This window comes from Archocentrus centrarchus, unplaced genomic scaffold, assembly GCF_007364275.1.
Source record: "Archocentrus centrarchus isolate MPI-CPG fArcCen1 unplaced genomic scaffold, fArcCen1 scaffold_44_ctg1, whole genome shotgun sequence".
Taxonomy (NCBI): Eukaryota; Metazoa; Chordata; class Actinopteri; order Cichliformes; family Cichlidae; genus Archocentrus; species Archocentrus centrarchus.
The window spans coordinates 362501-378755 of record NW_022060270.1 but is presented as its reverse complement, the minus strand read 5'-3'; the positions used below and the strand labels follow the sequence as shown (position 1 = coordinate 378755).

At 42.3% G+C, this 16255-nt stretch overlaps 3 protein-coding genes across 4 annotated transcripts in view; 1 reads left to right on the top strand and 2 right to left on the bottom strand.

The window, feature by feature from the left end:
• The window catches only part of lrit3b (leucine-rich repeat, immunoglobulin-like and transmembrane domains 3b), a 62140-nt gene extending 61148 nt beyond the window's left edge, over nt 1-992 (bottom strand). The window contains exon 1 of the mRNA XM_030725000.1: nt 874-992. The gene's annotated coding sequence lies outside the window, so the exon portion shown is untranslated. The remainder of the gene's footprint in view (nt 1-873) is intronic.
• A 290-nt stretch (nt 993-1282) lies between these two features.
• fam241a (family with sequence similarity 241 member A) lies at nt 1283-4731 on the top strand. 2 transcript variants are annotated; one of them, XM_030724992.1, is made up of 3 exons: nt 1283-1489; nt 2208-2386; nt 4297-4629. In XM_030724992.1, the coding sequence occupies exons 1-3, from the start codon at nt 1355-1357 to the stop codon at nt 4481-4483; spliced, it is 501 nt and encodes a 166-aa protein (XP_030580852.1). In that variant the 5' UTR covers nt 1283-1354; the 3' UTR covers nt 4484-4629. The 2 variants fall into 2 exon arrangements, with proteins under 2 accessions (XP_030580852.1, XP_030580853.1); XM_030724993.1 differs by lacking the exon at nt 2208-2386 and having other exon boundaries at nt 4297-4731.
• A 4138-nt stretch (nt 4732-8869) lies between these two features.
• jkamp (jnk1/mapk8 associated membrane protein) overlaps nt 8870-16255 on the bottom strand; it is a 23404-nt gene continuing 16018 nt past the window's right edge. The window contains exon 7 of the mRNA XM_030725014.1: nt 8870-10131. Coding sequence (XP_030580874.1) covers nt 9913-10131 — 219 coding nt within the window. The 3' untranslated portion in view covers nt 8870-9912. The remainder of the gene's footprint in view (nt 10132-16255) is intronic.

The window sequence follows — 16255 nt, the reverse complement described above, 5'->3', positions numbered from 1 at the left end:
GCCTGGGGAGAATAAATCCACATACAAGCTCGAGGTTTTACCTCATGTACAGATATTGTAGCTTGAGTATTTTTCTGGACAAGAAAATGAAAAATGATCAGAAATGCTTGTTTGTACCACTTTACTACAATATCAGCTGAAGCAGTTCCTGCAAGCTAGAAACCTGACCTTTAGCCCTTTACTGCACGTTTTGTTCCTGCAGAGCACATTCCTACATAAAATGGATGTGTGACAAACCACCACAATTTGTTACACAACAAATCTAATGGGAATCTAATGGAGAACAAAAATAGGAATGTTTAATCTTATAGAGTAACACTGCTGTTCACTACTGATATTCAGTTGCCACAAGAGTGCTGCAGTTAAATTATATGCACAGGTCAGAAAATATTATAGTTTTCTTTTGCAATATGGGAAACAACGCGAGCAAAGAGCATTTAGTAACAGAATGCATGCACACAGAAACACACACATGAAAGCCTCACTTAACCTGAGCTCTGCTATTCCACTGTTCCCATCTGTGCAGGCACATAAGGATGGACAGGAACGCACCGCCAACAACAGCGACTGCAAAATGTGAACGAGGACAAGCAGATCCATCCTTTACCAAATGACCTCTGCAAACACACGGGCCTTTGGGATCTCCATATCTGTCTGAGGTTGTTTCCAAGGTGCAGAGTGAAAACGAATCCCAGATTAGCAGGGATTACACCGCTTACAAGCAGCATGTGATCCACACTTCAGTCAGAATACCACATGCAAACATCAGGGCCAGCCCAAGCCTTCTGGGACCCCACCACCTCAGCCTGTGGACTACTTCTTAAAGAGTCCTATACATCACATGACAGCATAAGCCTGAAACAATGATGTTACCTCTCTGTGGGCACAGTGCTCCTCTCGGGCTGCTCTGGCTTTTCCCACAGTTCAGAGAAAGTGGTGAACTTAACTGGTTTGTTAGCCCTGCAATAGACGGGGTGTGCTCCATCCTTTGTCCTGTGACAGCTACATCACTCCACCCAGCCTGAAACATTTGGACATTAGTCTGAGCACCCCCCCCCCGGCAACAGGATAAGCGGAAGCGAATGGATGGAGTTAAAACACGTTTTCCCGACCATTTCCATAACCGGCTCGGGCATTATTCCCACACATCGAGAGAACAGGGTGTGAATACTGCACTGTAGCCTGTTGGTGAGTGCTGTCATTCCTTTCCTAGCCTGTCGGTGGCGCTTTTTGGCAGAGTCAGATGGTCGGCACGTCTAAAAAAATCTGCTGGCTCCCGAGAGGTGTCGGGAGCGCGCCGGGCTCTCGGCATGTTTTCAGTGTTAAAAGTTGGTGTCAGCGCAGGAGCAGAAACATGTCCGCTGTAACGCCGCCTGTAAGTGACCAGCCTGTTTATCACCGACGGGACTTGGAAGAGCTACCGACAGAGAGCCGAAGACGGCCGGCTCCTCAGCCTGTCCAGGGTGGAGGGCACCACCAGAGGCACCGGGTAAACGGACAGGCGGCGTTTGATTAAGCTAGCTGTAGCCGCCGTTTTAAGATTTCATGCTAACATGGTCGCGAGCAGAGCCGAGTTGGGCAACATTTGGGAGTCGGTCCACTGTGAAGTCAGTTTAACGCATTTTTGTTGTTAAAAGTTTAGTTGCTGTGTGAACAGAAGCGTCTGAGCCTCATCAATCAGATCGGTGTATTCAGACTTCACGGTGAAGTTAACCGGAGCTCACAGGGAGGTTACATACGGCCGGGGTATCAGAGGAGCCGCCACATGGCCCATCATATGAAGTTAGCATCTGTTTTGACAGCTGTCCTTACGCTAATGTACTGCTTTGTGCAGCTTTCCCTCAGAGGAGGCCTTTGGTAGGTGAAACGCCCGTAAGCTGGTCGGTACAGTCATGCAGTCGGGCCTGTGTTACTTCATGTCTCATAAAAATCTGCTCTCATTTCCGCCCGTCGTACCCGAGTAAAACTTACTGTAGTGCAGAGGCTGCACCTGAGCGGCGGGCAGGTGTGACAGGCAAACATCTCAGGAGCACCTTTGGTAGCTGAGCAGGGAGAGAGCCACCGAGGCTTCATTATGGAGGAAACTGCATCATACATGTAATAAACCCAGCTCGTGTATTTGATTTACTCACAAAGTGACAATAATTTGAAATAGTCACTTTGCCTAATGTATAATTAATCTATAATAATATAGCATCATTTCCTAGATCTATATGTCAGGGAAGGCTGACACCACCAGATGTGCTCCTCTAGTCTGCAGCTGTCCTGCTCAGGAGGTACCTGCTGACTTCAGAAGAAGCTGCCACACATGTGAAGCAGACTGCAGTCTGTCTGCAGCAGGTCAGCTGGCACCTGAGCCTGTTCTGCATATCAGTGTGTCCAACAGGTCAGTCGGAGGTGGGAGTAAGTGAAGAGGTCTAAATTTGAACGTGCAGTTTGATAAATGACTGATTAGTTTTTACTCTGTTTTGATTAATGAGCAGAATTGTTATCAGTTTAAAAAAACATCTGTTTTATGTCAGGTAAATTATTCACTGCTTTTTAATCAGAGTGTAACATCTAGTCAGTTAAACGTCTAGGATATTGACCCCGGTCAGCAGAGAATCCGTCTCAGCTGCTTTGGTGTTAATGACAACTATCAGAAACTGTCTTCATGAGGACGGCCTTTAGTGGGCGCTGTGCTCGCTGCCCAGCACTGTGCATCCAGATTTTACCATAGAATACCAGAACTAGCAGACAGACCTGATAGGGTCTGGAGAAGCCGTGGTGATTGTTGCCTGCATCATTGAGCCTGGCAGTCAGGACTCTGACTGCCGTTAGGTGTCAGATGAAATCCTTGGACCCTTGCCCATTCCCTGTGCTGCTGCAGCAGGTCCTGGGTAGGGCTACAACAATTCAGCAGCATTAATCGATGACGTCAACTACAAAAATCAGTCGACATGGAATTTTAATGTTGATCCATTTTCTTCCATTTATCATGTGATTTTTTTTTTAACTGTAATACACTACAGGAAGATATGGTGGCAGTATTGTCTCCATTACTGCCAATAACAACAATACCAACAAAGAAGAACGTAACATGAACAACATAAAGATGGTGGAGAAAATGAAAGCAAATGCAGACAGGCTGTCAAAGGTGTGAAACCAAAGTAAAGCTGAGTGCAGAGCAAAGCTTTCCTTCCACTGCAGCATCGATGCTGAGCGTTTAAAACCGCACCCTGCAGCTGTGAGGTCAGCTCTGCACCCTGCAGCTGTGAGGTCAGCTCTGCACCCTGCAGCTGTGAGGTCAGCTCTGCACCCTGCAGCTGTGAGGTCAGCTCTGCACCCTGCAGCTGTGAGGTCAGCTCTGGGTGGTACGTCAGCGCGTCGCTGATACCTGTTAATGTTACAGGAATGTTTCTGTTAGCTTACCTGTCAGAAACAAGCTCTCATGATGATGTTTGCTGAGCGCCAACATTTCAGTGATGTTAGCTAACGAAGGACAGCAGGAGCAGCTACAGTGGCTCCTATTTGTTGTCTCACATTAATATCAGCGTTCATTCTGAATAATAAACCTCTGTATGAACTGAATCATCTGTAAACTTTTCAGCTGTTTTACACAAAAAAATCTTTGATTTAATTTGAAGCCTTCTTTGAACTTTTGGACAGAGGCCATTTTTATTTATCTGTACATTATATTTTCATTTAAAATAAAAATTAATTTACTTTAATAAGCATTGTTTATTTGATATTTAATGTGATGGTCACATTAATGTTAAAATACATTTGATTAGTTTCAAACTCGTATTTTTTATGGGTCATTATTTTAATTGTGAGAAGAGAACAAGGTGATGCTAACAGGTGGGCCGGCTTGAACAGCTGAGGGGAGATTGAAATAATCGTTGACTAATCGATTAAAATAATTGACGGATTATTTGACTACCAAAATAATCTTTAGGTGCAGCCGTGGTCCTTCCTCCTGGTGCCTGGACTCAGGTGGTGAGTGAGTGCAGTGATCCCCTGGTCAGAGCCTCCAGGACATTTGGAGCATGTCCAGCATTGTCAGGCATGCATACAGTCACATGGGGGCCGTACAAACTACTGAGGATTATTTAGAGTTGCTGCAATGAAGTTTCAGCAAAATAGACTAACCTGCTGCATCATTCTTTCCTTCCTTCTTTCCTTCCTTCTTTCCTTCCTTCTTTCCTTTCCTTTCCTTTCCTTCAGCCTTTCATCACACAGCCCTTATCAGTGCATGAACCTCCATTTGAAGCTGGAATTCTAAAATCTAACTGACACACAACTTTGTCTCCACAGGTTGTTGTCAGTCAGACCCGCCCACAACCTCAAACTGATCCCCTCACACGATGGCCCCATGTGGATGACCCCACTGCCAGAGAGCCTCAGCTGGATGACTGTGAGCGAATGGGGACTCTGTTTGGTATGCTCAACAAGTGTCTGCGGGGAGTGGGCTTCACCCAGATGTACTTTGGGGACAAAATAGTGGAGCCCATAGTGATCATCTTCTTCTGGCTGCTGCTCTGGTTCCTGGGCATCCAGGCCTTAGGACTGGTGGGCACTCTGTGCATCATCATCATCTACATCCAGAAATGATGCTCATTCAAGCAGAGCCTGCTGTTTTCTGAAACTATGGAGAGGGCTGGACTAATGTACTCTTGGTGATTTATGGATGCTCTGTATGTTTTTGCAAATGATTGTTCAGCTAACCCCCCCCCCCCCCCCCCCCCCCCCAACGAGGCACTCAGGAAGCAAAGTTGTGCACAGAATTGTGCAGAACTTTGTATGTTTTTCAAGGGATTTTCTTCTGTTAATGTGGTGTGTAGGTGCAGTAGTGATGTAGCTCTGAATGTAAAGCAGACTTGCACTACCATGTTCTTGTGATTCCTTTTGCTATCAAACATTTATGTTGTGAGACAATGATGTATAATATATTATCATAAACATATTCTACAGTTTCATCAGTCTGGTGCGCTTCCTTTCCTCTGGATGCAAAAACAGTTGACAGATTAAAGGAAAAGCTGCTGCTGTATTTACTGAAGAGGCTCATGCCAGTTTGGAGACTGAGGTATTTTTGTAGCTGGTCTTCTTGCACACATATCTGTTAGTTTCCCTTTCAAAACACAAAATTTAGAAATATCAGTCACACAAACACTGTTCACTGCAGATTGTGGTGAATTTGAAGGAAGCATGTCTTATTTTGTGCCTGATGTGGTTGTTGCTGCCTGGCATGTGCATTTATTTGCACAGTACAGGAGAGTTTGAGAAAGGGAGACACGGAAAAGTTTCAGTTCCCACTTCCAGCATGAAGAGAGAATACTGAATAATGCCTGCAGTCTTTGGTGAATGATCTACCTCACCCATAATGTGTAGTTAGTGTACCTACACTTTACTGCCAACAGCATTCACTGCCTTCACACACACATATATGAACCTGAGTAACATCCATCTTTAATGCAGAGGGTTTAATATGATGTGGGCCCACCCTTTACAGCTGTAACAGCTTCAGCTGTTCTGGGAAGTCTTTCCACAGGTTTAGGAGTGTTTATGGGAATTTCTGACCATTCTTCCAGAAGCACATCTGTGAGGTCAGACACTGATGTTGGAGAGAAGGCCTGGCTCACAGTCTCTGCTCCAATTCATGCCAAAGGTGTTCTATCAGGCTGAGGTCAGGACTCTGTGCAGGCCAGTCAAGTTCTTCCACACCAAACTGGCTCATCCATGTCTTTATGGAGCTGCTTTGTGCACTGGTGTGCAGTCATGTTGGAACAGGAAGGGGTCATCCCCAAACTGTTCCCACAGAGTTGGAGCATCAAATTGTCCCAAATGTCTTGGCATCCTGAAGCGTTCCCCTGGCAACCACCAAACCCAGGCTCCTCCCTCAGATTGGCAGATGGAGAAGTGTGATTCATCCCTGCAGAGAACACGTCTCCACTGCTCCAGAGTCCAGAGGCGGCGTGCTTTACACCACTGCATCAACACTTTGCATTGAGCTTGGCGATGTAAGGCTTCGATGCAGCTGCCATGGAAACCATTCATGAAGCTCTCTACTCACTGTTCTTGAGCTGATCTGAAGACCACATGAAGGTTGGAGGTCTGTAGTGATTGACTCTGCAGAAAGTTGGTGACCTCTGCGCAATTTTTTCGAGTGAAGACTAATAATTTTAATTATTACAGTTTAATAATTTGTGCCCAATATAATGGAAGCCCCAGGTCCCCTCGCAAAGTTTGTTAAGTCCTCCGTTAGGAACCTTGGGGTCACATTTGATTCTGCCTTCACTTTGGACACTCACATCAAATCTTTGGTTCATTCTTGTTTCTACCACCTAAGGAACGTTGCCAAATTGAGTCTCATTGTGTCACACTCAAAACTTGAGATTGTCATTCATGCATTCATATCCTCCCGTCTGGACTATTGTAATGCATTGTTTAACTGTCTTAGCAAAAGCTCTTTAGAATGTTTACAGGTTCTTCAAAATGCAGCGGCAAGGCTTCTTATGAAGTCCTCTAAGTATTCACGTTACCCCGTTACTGATCAAGCTTCATTGGCTCCCCGTGAAATTCAGAATCCAGTTTAAGATTTCAGTTCTTACTTTCAGAGCACTCCATGGACAAGTACCTTCTTACATCAGTGAACTCCTGCCTCCATATACTCCCATCAGATCATTGAGATCATGTGATCAGGGTCTCCTGGCTTACATCCATCGAGACTGAAAATGAAAGGAGACAGAGCATTTGCCTCTGTGGCCCCCCTTCTGTAGAATTGTCTCCCTGAGAGCGGCAGATCCGGTGGCGTCTTTTACAGGACGTTTTTAATATTGCATTTGCTTAAAGTTTTTTTTCTTTCTACTGTGTTTTATTGTTGTGAAGCACTTCACAGCAGCTGCCTTGAGAGGTGCTATATAAATAAAGTTTTACTTACTTACTTTGACCCTCAGCATCTTCTGACCCCACTCTGTGATTTTATTTAGCAGTGACTGGACTTGTTGCACAGGTATCATCCTATCACGGTACCACGCTGGAGTTCACTGAGCTCCCGAGAGAGACCCATTCTTTCACTGATGTTTGTAGCAGCAGTCTGCATGCCTAGATGCTTGGTTTATACACCTGTGGAAGTGACTGGAACACCTAGATTCAGTGATTGGATGGTGAGTGGATACTGTTGGTAGTATAGTGTAGGAGGAAGGGTATCAACTAAGTGGGTAATCATTTTCACGGTTCTTTGTTGGGTTTTTGGGGGGGTTTGCTTGACTTAAACATGGCTAATAGAAAGTGGAAGAGATAAAAAAAAAAAAAAAATAAAAAATATAAAAACTTTAATGATCCCACGACGGGGAAATTTGCGCATTACAGCAGCTCAGTACAGAAAACTAAAAATAGAATAGAATAAAATAAAATAGAAAAACACTATACACATATACATAAGCACTATATACAGAAAATATATAGTCAATACACACATGTACATATACACACATATACACACACATCAAAACACTATATACAGATATCAAAATATTATATACATTTGTAGCCGGTAAGGTACACAAGAGTAGGACAGGTACATTCAGTTTGGTCTTTAAAAAACAAACTAAATATAAAATAATAAATATAAACTAAATATAAAATAAGTGCTCCTTCAGCGTGGCAGGCGGTGAGCTGCCTGATGAGGAACTTGCTTTGTACAGAAAGCCTTGTTACAGATGAAGGCTGTGGAACACGGTTGTATTGATCTGCGGTTCTTTAAGTTCCTCCAGTATATTATTACTATTTTGTTAAACACAACAAGTGTGTCCTAATATTGTACGTGTATTAATGTGTGCTGTGCAGACTGATCACAGAACTGTTAGTTTACTGAAAGGAAGAAAAAGCTGAATGCCTAAAACAGCAAATGCTGATCTGAGTAACATGTTCATCATTACTGTTTCTTCTAAAGCTGCAAGTATTTTTCTATTTAAGAAAAAGAGGATATGAATGTAGAGGGGATTTTAAGATAAACTGCTGATGAGGCCGATTATTTATATTGGACTGTGTAAAGAAGGCTTCTTGTTTGAGTTGTCCTTAATGTTGTTGTCTCAGGTTGTTTAAGTATATTTGTGGTATATCATGATTCTTCACATGTGCAGGTGTCGTTTTAACTAAACTCCAGCCACTTTTAATGTTTACACTGTCCAGATTTTCAGGGAAACCATAACCACAGATGGTGATCCATAGTAATTGCTGATTTACCAAAGCTGTGGTGTTTAGTGTACCTTACTGCTCCTAAGGGCTTTGCACTGACACTTGTAAGGAAATATGCAGTCTAGTTATGTTTGAGTGTATGATGCTCTCACTGAATTCTTCCAGGCTGCTTTGATTTGGATTAAAGACCACAGCAGTGACTCGAATGTTGCACCACATTAAAAAAAATTCCAGGCTTCACATTTATTGGCAGCCATTTCCAAACAGTGTTTTATTAACATCTTCTAAAAGTGCTTTTTATCCCCAAATATAACACTTTTCTGTTTTTAAATTATGTATTATATCCTGTAGAAAGTAATTAGTTACACTTGTGTAAGGCCATCTGTCAGTAAACACCATAAACTTCCTGTAAGTCAGAAAGTCTGTAAGACAGGAATGACGCCAGTCTAACACCACTGTACGCTGTACTGTACAGTGTACACAGGGGCTTTGGCATCTGTGGTTCTGATGCTTTCTAAGTAAAATCAAACAGCAGTGTTCCCTCACAGTTTTTGGCATATTTACCTGCCAGCCTGGACCTGTGACCCCCCCAGTTTACAGACAGCTGACAGCGGAGCCTGCTAATAGTTATAAGCTAACATTAAGTCAGCTGATGTTCAAATGTCCTATCACAGTTTATTGGCCAAGCGTCCGAGTGGTTTTGCTCACATTACCTCCATGTGCAGCAGCTTAGAGATGCTTCCCAGCTGTGCTGCACATGCCAGGTTACAAGAAGTGGGAGGTGTGACCAGTGACGACAGCACCAAAAAAAAAACTACACACAGCAACAAAGTTTGTAACACATTTATTCCATTAACCCCACCCACCCCACTTCTGAATACAGGCAGCACAATACCCCAAGGACTGTGAATGACCCTGAATACAGACCATTTCTCTCCACTGACAGTGTTGAAATGTTAGTTTGAATTGAGTTTATGTAGAAAAACATACTGGATACACTCATATTTACAAGCATACAGTATATACACAAAGCAGTTTCACCTCAGCAAACCTGTGAATACTGAAATATTAAAGCTTGGCCAGAGGATAAATGTACCACAAACAACTCATATTTTCAGTACCACCATTACAGTGATTTCCTGGAAAACTTGTAACATTGCTGATAGTGAAATCAAGCTGGATCATAAATCACTCCCAGCTACACGTCTGAGTCACATGAGCAGCAGCAGCCTGTTAATCATGGTGTAGTGCAGCAGGTCGGGTGTTACAGCTAACAAACGCTCATCTCTAAAAAAACAACCTTCCATCAGTTTGTTATATACATGAACAATAGTGGGAACACTTTCTGTATTTACACTATAGACTTCTCTGAACACATCATGATGTCAGCCCTGTGGACACCTCAGAGGGAAACTGAACTTACTTCAATGTTCGGCTTGTCTGTGATCCAGGTCCTGGTGGTCTCTGAGGCGACTGGACTTCTCTAAATTTTTTGAAGTCCAGTCGCCTTTTTTCAAGCTCCAGAGCTTATTTACTGAGTTCAAACACCAAACGCAGTTTGTAGATGTTGACTGACTACCCACTCACTCTGTGGGTTATTGGTAAAACTAAAAGGAGCATGTCAAGACATCACTGGACACTGTGGTAACTTACAATAGTAGTAGTAGTATTATTTTGAGCAACTGAAGTCTAAAGAATTGAAGAGTCATCCACTTCAGTGTTGATAAACCCAGCTCAGTGTCCGCTGCCGCCCTCAGACAGGATGCGGCTGGGCTCAGTAAATTTGGCTGTGGCGATGTAAAACAGGGCGGGGCCTGGCACGAGGGCCAACAGCGGCAGGTCTTGTTCCAGCTTGTCCAGTCGGGAGATGGAGATTATGCCATAAGCATGCAACAGCCAGTGGCTGAACAGGACAATGAGACGCTTCTTCTTGGCAACCAGATTCTTAAACGACTGTTGGGTTGTTTGGTTGTAAGGTGGAGGTGGGCAGACATGGGGTAAGGAGTGGACAGAGGAGAGAAATAACCAACACAGAGGGATCAGTTTCTGAAAGCAGTCACATACAGTAATGTTAAGGCAAACAGCAGCAAAGCAGGCCAAGGTCTGAGGCAGAAGACACGAGCAGCAGAGCTGTTCCCTGTAAATTCACTGTCAGCCGCCAGAGTCTGGGGTCCCACACACTCACTGAATGATTCATTTCATTTAACTAAGCACTCAGCTCTCTGGATCTAGAGGATGCTAGCTCAAGCAGTGGGAGCTGCGACTCTGTGTCCACAGGCAGTGTTTGTAAGTAACTGGCTGCCAGGATGAGTTTCTCTGCCACTGTTGGCTATGAGGAAAACATTTTCTAATCAGTCAGTGAGACCACATTGATGCCATTGATGACGTTTACGCACTGTCACTGCTCTGCATTGCAGTTTTGTACAGTAAAGAGATGCTGCAATGTGTGCAAACACTTCCTGTGGACACAGCACCCTGAGTGTCACAGTGGTAAAGAGTGTTTTACTATCCTATGCATTTTCCTGTTTTTTGGAGCCAAAAGTGGCAAAATTTCCAATTCCAATTCCAAGAAAGTTAGGATGAAATTATCTGTAAATCTCACAAACCCAGATTTTATTCACAGAGCACAGAAAACATCCAATGTATAAACAGAACAGTTATTTCTCAAGACATTTCATAACACAAAAATATTTTGAATTTATTTGCAGCAACATGTCTCAAAGAAGTTGGAACGGGGCCCCTTTTACCACTGTGTACCATCCACTGTTTTAACAACTATCCATAAACAGCTGGGAACATACTGAGGATACTAGCTGCCCAACAGGCCTCATGACACTCCAGATGTTTGCAGTTGGTGAAAGGTCTGGGTTGCAGGCAGGCCAGTTCACCACCTGAACCCTACTACTACTAAACCATGCTGCTGTACTAGATGCAGAATACAGCTTTGCATTGTCTTGCTGAAATATGCAAGGCTCTTCCTGAAAAACATGTCTGGATGGGAAAATATGTTGCTCTGAAATCTGTATATACACCTTTCAGCACTGAGAGGCTGAGACTTATAATTAGGGCCCTCCCTTAGTTATGCTGTTATAGGCCTAGGCTGCTGGGGGGGTTCCCATGATGCACTGAGTGTTTCTTTTCATTCACCTCTTTTACTCTGTTTATACTCCACTCTGTATTTAATCATTAGTTATTATTAATCTCTGTCTCTCTCCCCTCTCAGCAGATGACCCCCCCTCCCTGAGCCTGGTTCTGATGGAGGTTTCTTCCTGTTAAAAGGGAGTTTTTCCTTTCCACTGTCACCAAGTGCTGCTCATAGGGGGTCGTTTTGACTGTTGGGTTTTCTGTGTATTATTGTAGGGTCTTTACCCACAATACAAAGAGCCTTGAGGCGACTGTTTGTTGTGATTTGGCGCTATATAAATAAAATTGAATTGAATTGAATTGATGGTGCCTTTCCAGATGTGTAAGCTGTCAATTCCATAGGCACTAATGCAGTTCCATAACATCAAAGATGCAGATGTTTGAACTAGGTGCCATAAGTTGTATTGCTTTCCTCTTTAGTCTAGACACAGCGTCCGTGTTTTTCAAAAAGAATTTCAATTAATCTAACCAAAGAAAATTTTTTCCAGGTTACTTTAGTCCATTATGTCCATTTAGTCCATATGTATATACATATATATATACATATATATATACATATACCTACCCACCATACTGCTATCCCGGCTTTATATGTGCAATATGCTTTTTGCTGAGGTGTTTTTTGGAACCTCGTAAGGTGTTCTTTATGAACACAGTATGAGATGATTTTTTTGAACCTAACTATCCCAATGTATCTCTTTCTGTCTCTCTGCTAAAGGTAGCGCCGTTGTGAAACGGTTGCATGACCTCAGACATCTGTCCCCCCCTGTCTGTGTTATGTTTTTGTTTTGGATGGATGTTCTGTTAACTGTAATTTCCCCATTTGTGGGACTAATAAAGGCATTCTTGATTCTTGATTCAAATTAGTTTTGGCTAAGAGAGGGAAGTGGCATTTCTGGATCGTGTTTATGTTGTCTTCTTTGCATGGTAGGGCTTTAACCAACATTTGTGAATGGCACTGCAAACTATGTTCACAAACAGTGATTTCTGCAGGTGTTCCTGAGCTCATGCGGTGATTTCCATGACAGAATCGTGCCTCTTTTTAATGACACCAAAAGGCCTGAAGATCACAGGTATCCAATACTGATTTTTGTAGATGCTTTACTGTTTGGTTAACCTTTGCCCATCTTTTACTTCTGAGAAACTCTCCCTTTCTAAGATGCTCTTTTTATACTAGGACTGTCCAATGAATCGAATTTCAATTTAGATTTTGGCTCCAATCACAAAAACAGCATAATCAGCAAAAAATGATTATTATTAAAATTATTTTGTCACATTAAGCTCTGCAAGTATACTCTTATTCCTGATTTATGCTTCAGCGTTGTGTCTTTGCAGGGCCTAACAATGTAATCTACATAAGTGCCAGCGACATGGTCGGCTTGTGCAAAGAGCACTGTGTGTTATTTCTGTGTGGTCGTGCCCCAACCCGATCGAGAAATCCACGTTGTAATGGGAAACCCTCTGAATCCTACGCTGTAACCTGATCTGCTCCTCCCAAGAAATCTAACTACCAGTGTTGCCAACTTTTCTGAAAGAAAACTCACTGGCGGTCATCATAAAAGTAGCTAAAAGTCACTGAAGGGGGTGGGGGTGTCCCCCTTGGTGTCTGAAGCAAACAGATAGATGTGGTACGAAAGCACTAAACACAGTGATGTTGGAGGATTTCAGAATTCACACCTGTTTCCAAAAGTCAATTCAATTCAATTCAGTTTTATTTATATAGCGCCAAATCACAACAAACAGTCGCCTCAAGGCGCTTTGTATTGCGTGTAAAGACCCTACAATAATACAGAGAAAACCCAACAGTCAAAACGACCCTCAGGGAGGGGCAGTCATCAGCCGCGACCAGTTGGGCTGAGAGGAGAGAAAAGACATGCTGTGGAAGAGAGACAGAGATTAATATCAATTAATGATTAAATGCAGAGTGGAGTATAAACAAAGTAAATAAGGTGAATGAAAAGAAACAGTCTATTGTGGGAACCCCCCAGCAGCCTAGACCTATAGCAGCATAACTAAGGGAGGGTTCAGGGTCACCTGATCCAGCCCTAACTATAAGCTTGATCATAAAGGAAAGTTTTAAGCCTAATCTTAAAAATAGAGAGGGTGTCTGTCTCCTGAATCCAAGCTGGGAGCTGGTTCCACAGAAGAGGCGCCTGAAAGCTGAAGGCTCTGCCTCCCATTCTACTCTTAAGTATCCTAGGAACCACAAGTAAGCCAGCAGTCTGAGAGCGAAGTGCTCTGTTGGGGTGATATGGGACTATGAGGTCTTTGAGATAAGATGGTGCCTGATTATTCAAGACCTTGTAGGTGAGGAGAAGGATTTTAAATTCTATTCTAGATTTAACAGGGAGCCAATGAAGAGAAGCCAATATGGGAGAAATCTGCTCTCTCTTTCTAGTCCCTGTCAGTACTCTAGCTGCAGCATTTTGGATCAGCTGAAGGCTTTTCAGGGAGCTTTTAGGACAGCCTGATAATAATGAATTACAATAGTCCACCCTAGAAGTAATAAATGCATGAATGAGCTTTTCAGCATCACTCTGAGAAAGGATGTTTCTAATTTTAGAAATATTGCGCAAATGCAAAAAAGCGGTCCTACATATTTGTTTAATATGTGCATTGAAGGACATATCCTGGTCAAAAATGACTCCAAGATTTCTCACAGTGTTACTGGAGGCCAAAGTAATGCCATCCAGAGTAAGTATCTGGTTAGACACCATGTTTCTAAGATTTGTGGGGCCGAGAACAAGAATTTCAGTTTTATCTGAATTTAGAAGCAGGAAATTAGAGGTCATCCAGGCCTTAATATCTTTAAGACATTCCTGCAGTTTAATTAATTGATGTGTGTCATCTGGCTTCATTGATAGGTAAAGCTGAGTATCATCTGCATAACAATGAAAATTGATGCAGTGCTTTCTAATAATACTGCCTAAGGGAAGCATGTATAATGTAAATAGAATTGGTCCTAGCACAGAACCCTGCGGAACTCCATAATTAACCTTACTGTGTGAAGAAGACTCCCCATTTACATGAACAAATTGGAGTCTATGAGATAAATATGATTCAAACCACTGCAGTGCAGTACCTTTAATACCTATAGTATGCTCTAATCTCTGTAATAAAATGTTATGGTCAACAGTATCAAAGCTGCACTGAGGTCCAACAGGACAAGAACAGAGATGAGTCCACTGTCAGAGGCTCTAAGAAGATCATTGGTAACCTTCACTAATGCTGTTTCTGTACTGTGATGAATTCTGAAACCTGACTGAAACTCTTCAAATAAACCGTTCCTCTGCAGATGATCAGTTAGCTGTTTTACAACTACTCTTTCAAGAGTCTTTGAGAGAAAAGGAAGGTTGGAGATTGGCCTATAATTAGCTAAGACAGCTGGGTCAGTGATGGCTTTTTAAGCAGAGGTTTAATTACAGCCACCTTGAAGGTCTGTGGTACATAGCCAACTAATAAAGACTGATTGATCATTTTTAAGATTGAAGCATCAATAATTGGAAAGACTTCTTTGAACAGTCTAGTAGGAATGGGATCTAATAAACATGTTGCTGGTTTGGAGGAAGTAACTATTGAAGTTAACTCTGAAAGATCAACTGGAGCAAAAGAGTCTAAACAAATACCAGCAGTGCTGAAAGCAGCCGAACATGAAGAATAATCTTTGAGATGGTTATGAATAATTTTTTCTCTGTCTAAAATTTTATTGTAAAGAAATCCATGAAGTCACTACTAGTTAAAGTGAAAGGAATACTCGGCTCTCCAGATCTCTGACTCTTTGTCAGCCTGGCTACAGTGCTGAAAACAAACCTGGGGTTGTTCTTATTTTCTTCAATTAATGATGAATAGTAAGATGTCCTAGCTTTACGGAGGGCTTTTTTATAGAGCAACAAAGTCTTTTTCCAGGCTAAATGAGCATCTTCTAATTTAGTGAGACGCCATTCCCTCTCCAGCTTTCGGGTTATCTGCCTTAAGCTGTGCGTTTGTGAATTATACCACGGAGTCAGGCACTTCTGATTTGAAGCTTTCCTTTTCAGAGGAGCCACAGTATCCAAAGTTATACGCAGTGAGGATGTAAAACTATTGATGAGATAATCGACCTCACTGGGAGCAGAGTTTAGGTAGCTGCTCTGCACTGTGTTGGCACTGAAGAGCATAACAATGAAGGAATTAGATCCTTAAACTTAGTTACAGCACTTTCAGAAAGACTTCTACTGTAATAAAACTTATTCCCCACTGCTGTGTAATCCATTAAAGTAAATGTAAATGTTACTAAGAAATGATCAGACAGGAGGGGGCTTTCAGGGAATACTGTTAAGTCTTCAGTTTCTATGCCATATGTCAGGACAAGATCCAGAGTATGATTAAAGTGGTGGGTGAGCTCCTTTACATTTTGAGAGAAGCCAATTGAATCTAACAATAGATTAAATGCAGTGTTGAGGCTGTCATTCTCAGCATCTACATGGATGTTAAAATCACCCACTATAATTATTTTATCTGAACTGAGCACTAAATCAGATAAAAAGTCTGAGAAATCAGACAGAAACTCTGAGTAAGGACCAGGTGGACGATAGATAATAACAAATAAAACAGGTTTTTGATTTTCCCAATTAGGATGGACAAGACTAAGAGTCAGGCTTTCAAAAGAATGAAAACTTTGTCTGGGTCTTTGATTAATTAATAAGCTGGAATTGAAGATTGCAGCTAATCCTCCTCCTCGACCTGTGCTTCGAGCATTCTGACAGTTACTGTGACTCGGGGGTGTTGATTCATTTAAACTAACATATTCATCCTGCTGTAACCAGGTTTCTGTAAGGCAGAATAAATCAATACGTTGATCAATTATTAAATCATTTACTAATAGGGACTTGGAAGAGAGAGACCTAATGTTTAACAATCCACATTTAATTGTTTTATTTTTTGGTGCAGTTGC

Coding starts and splice junctions, on each gene's coding strand:
- fam241a (XM_030724992.1), top strand. CDS start 1,355: ATGTCCGCTGTAACGCCGCCTGTAAGTGACCAGCCTGTTTATCACCGA. Junction 1,490..2,207: donor GGCACCACCAGAGGCACCGG/GTAAACGGACAG, acceptor ATCATTTCCTAG/ATCTATATGTCAGGGAAGGC. Junction 2,387..4,296: donor CATATCAGTGTGTCCAACAG/GTCAGTCGGAGG, acceptor TTGTCTCCACAG/GTTGTTGTCAGTCAGACCCG.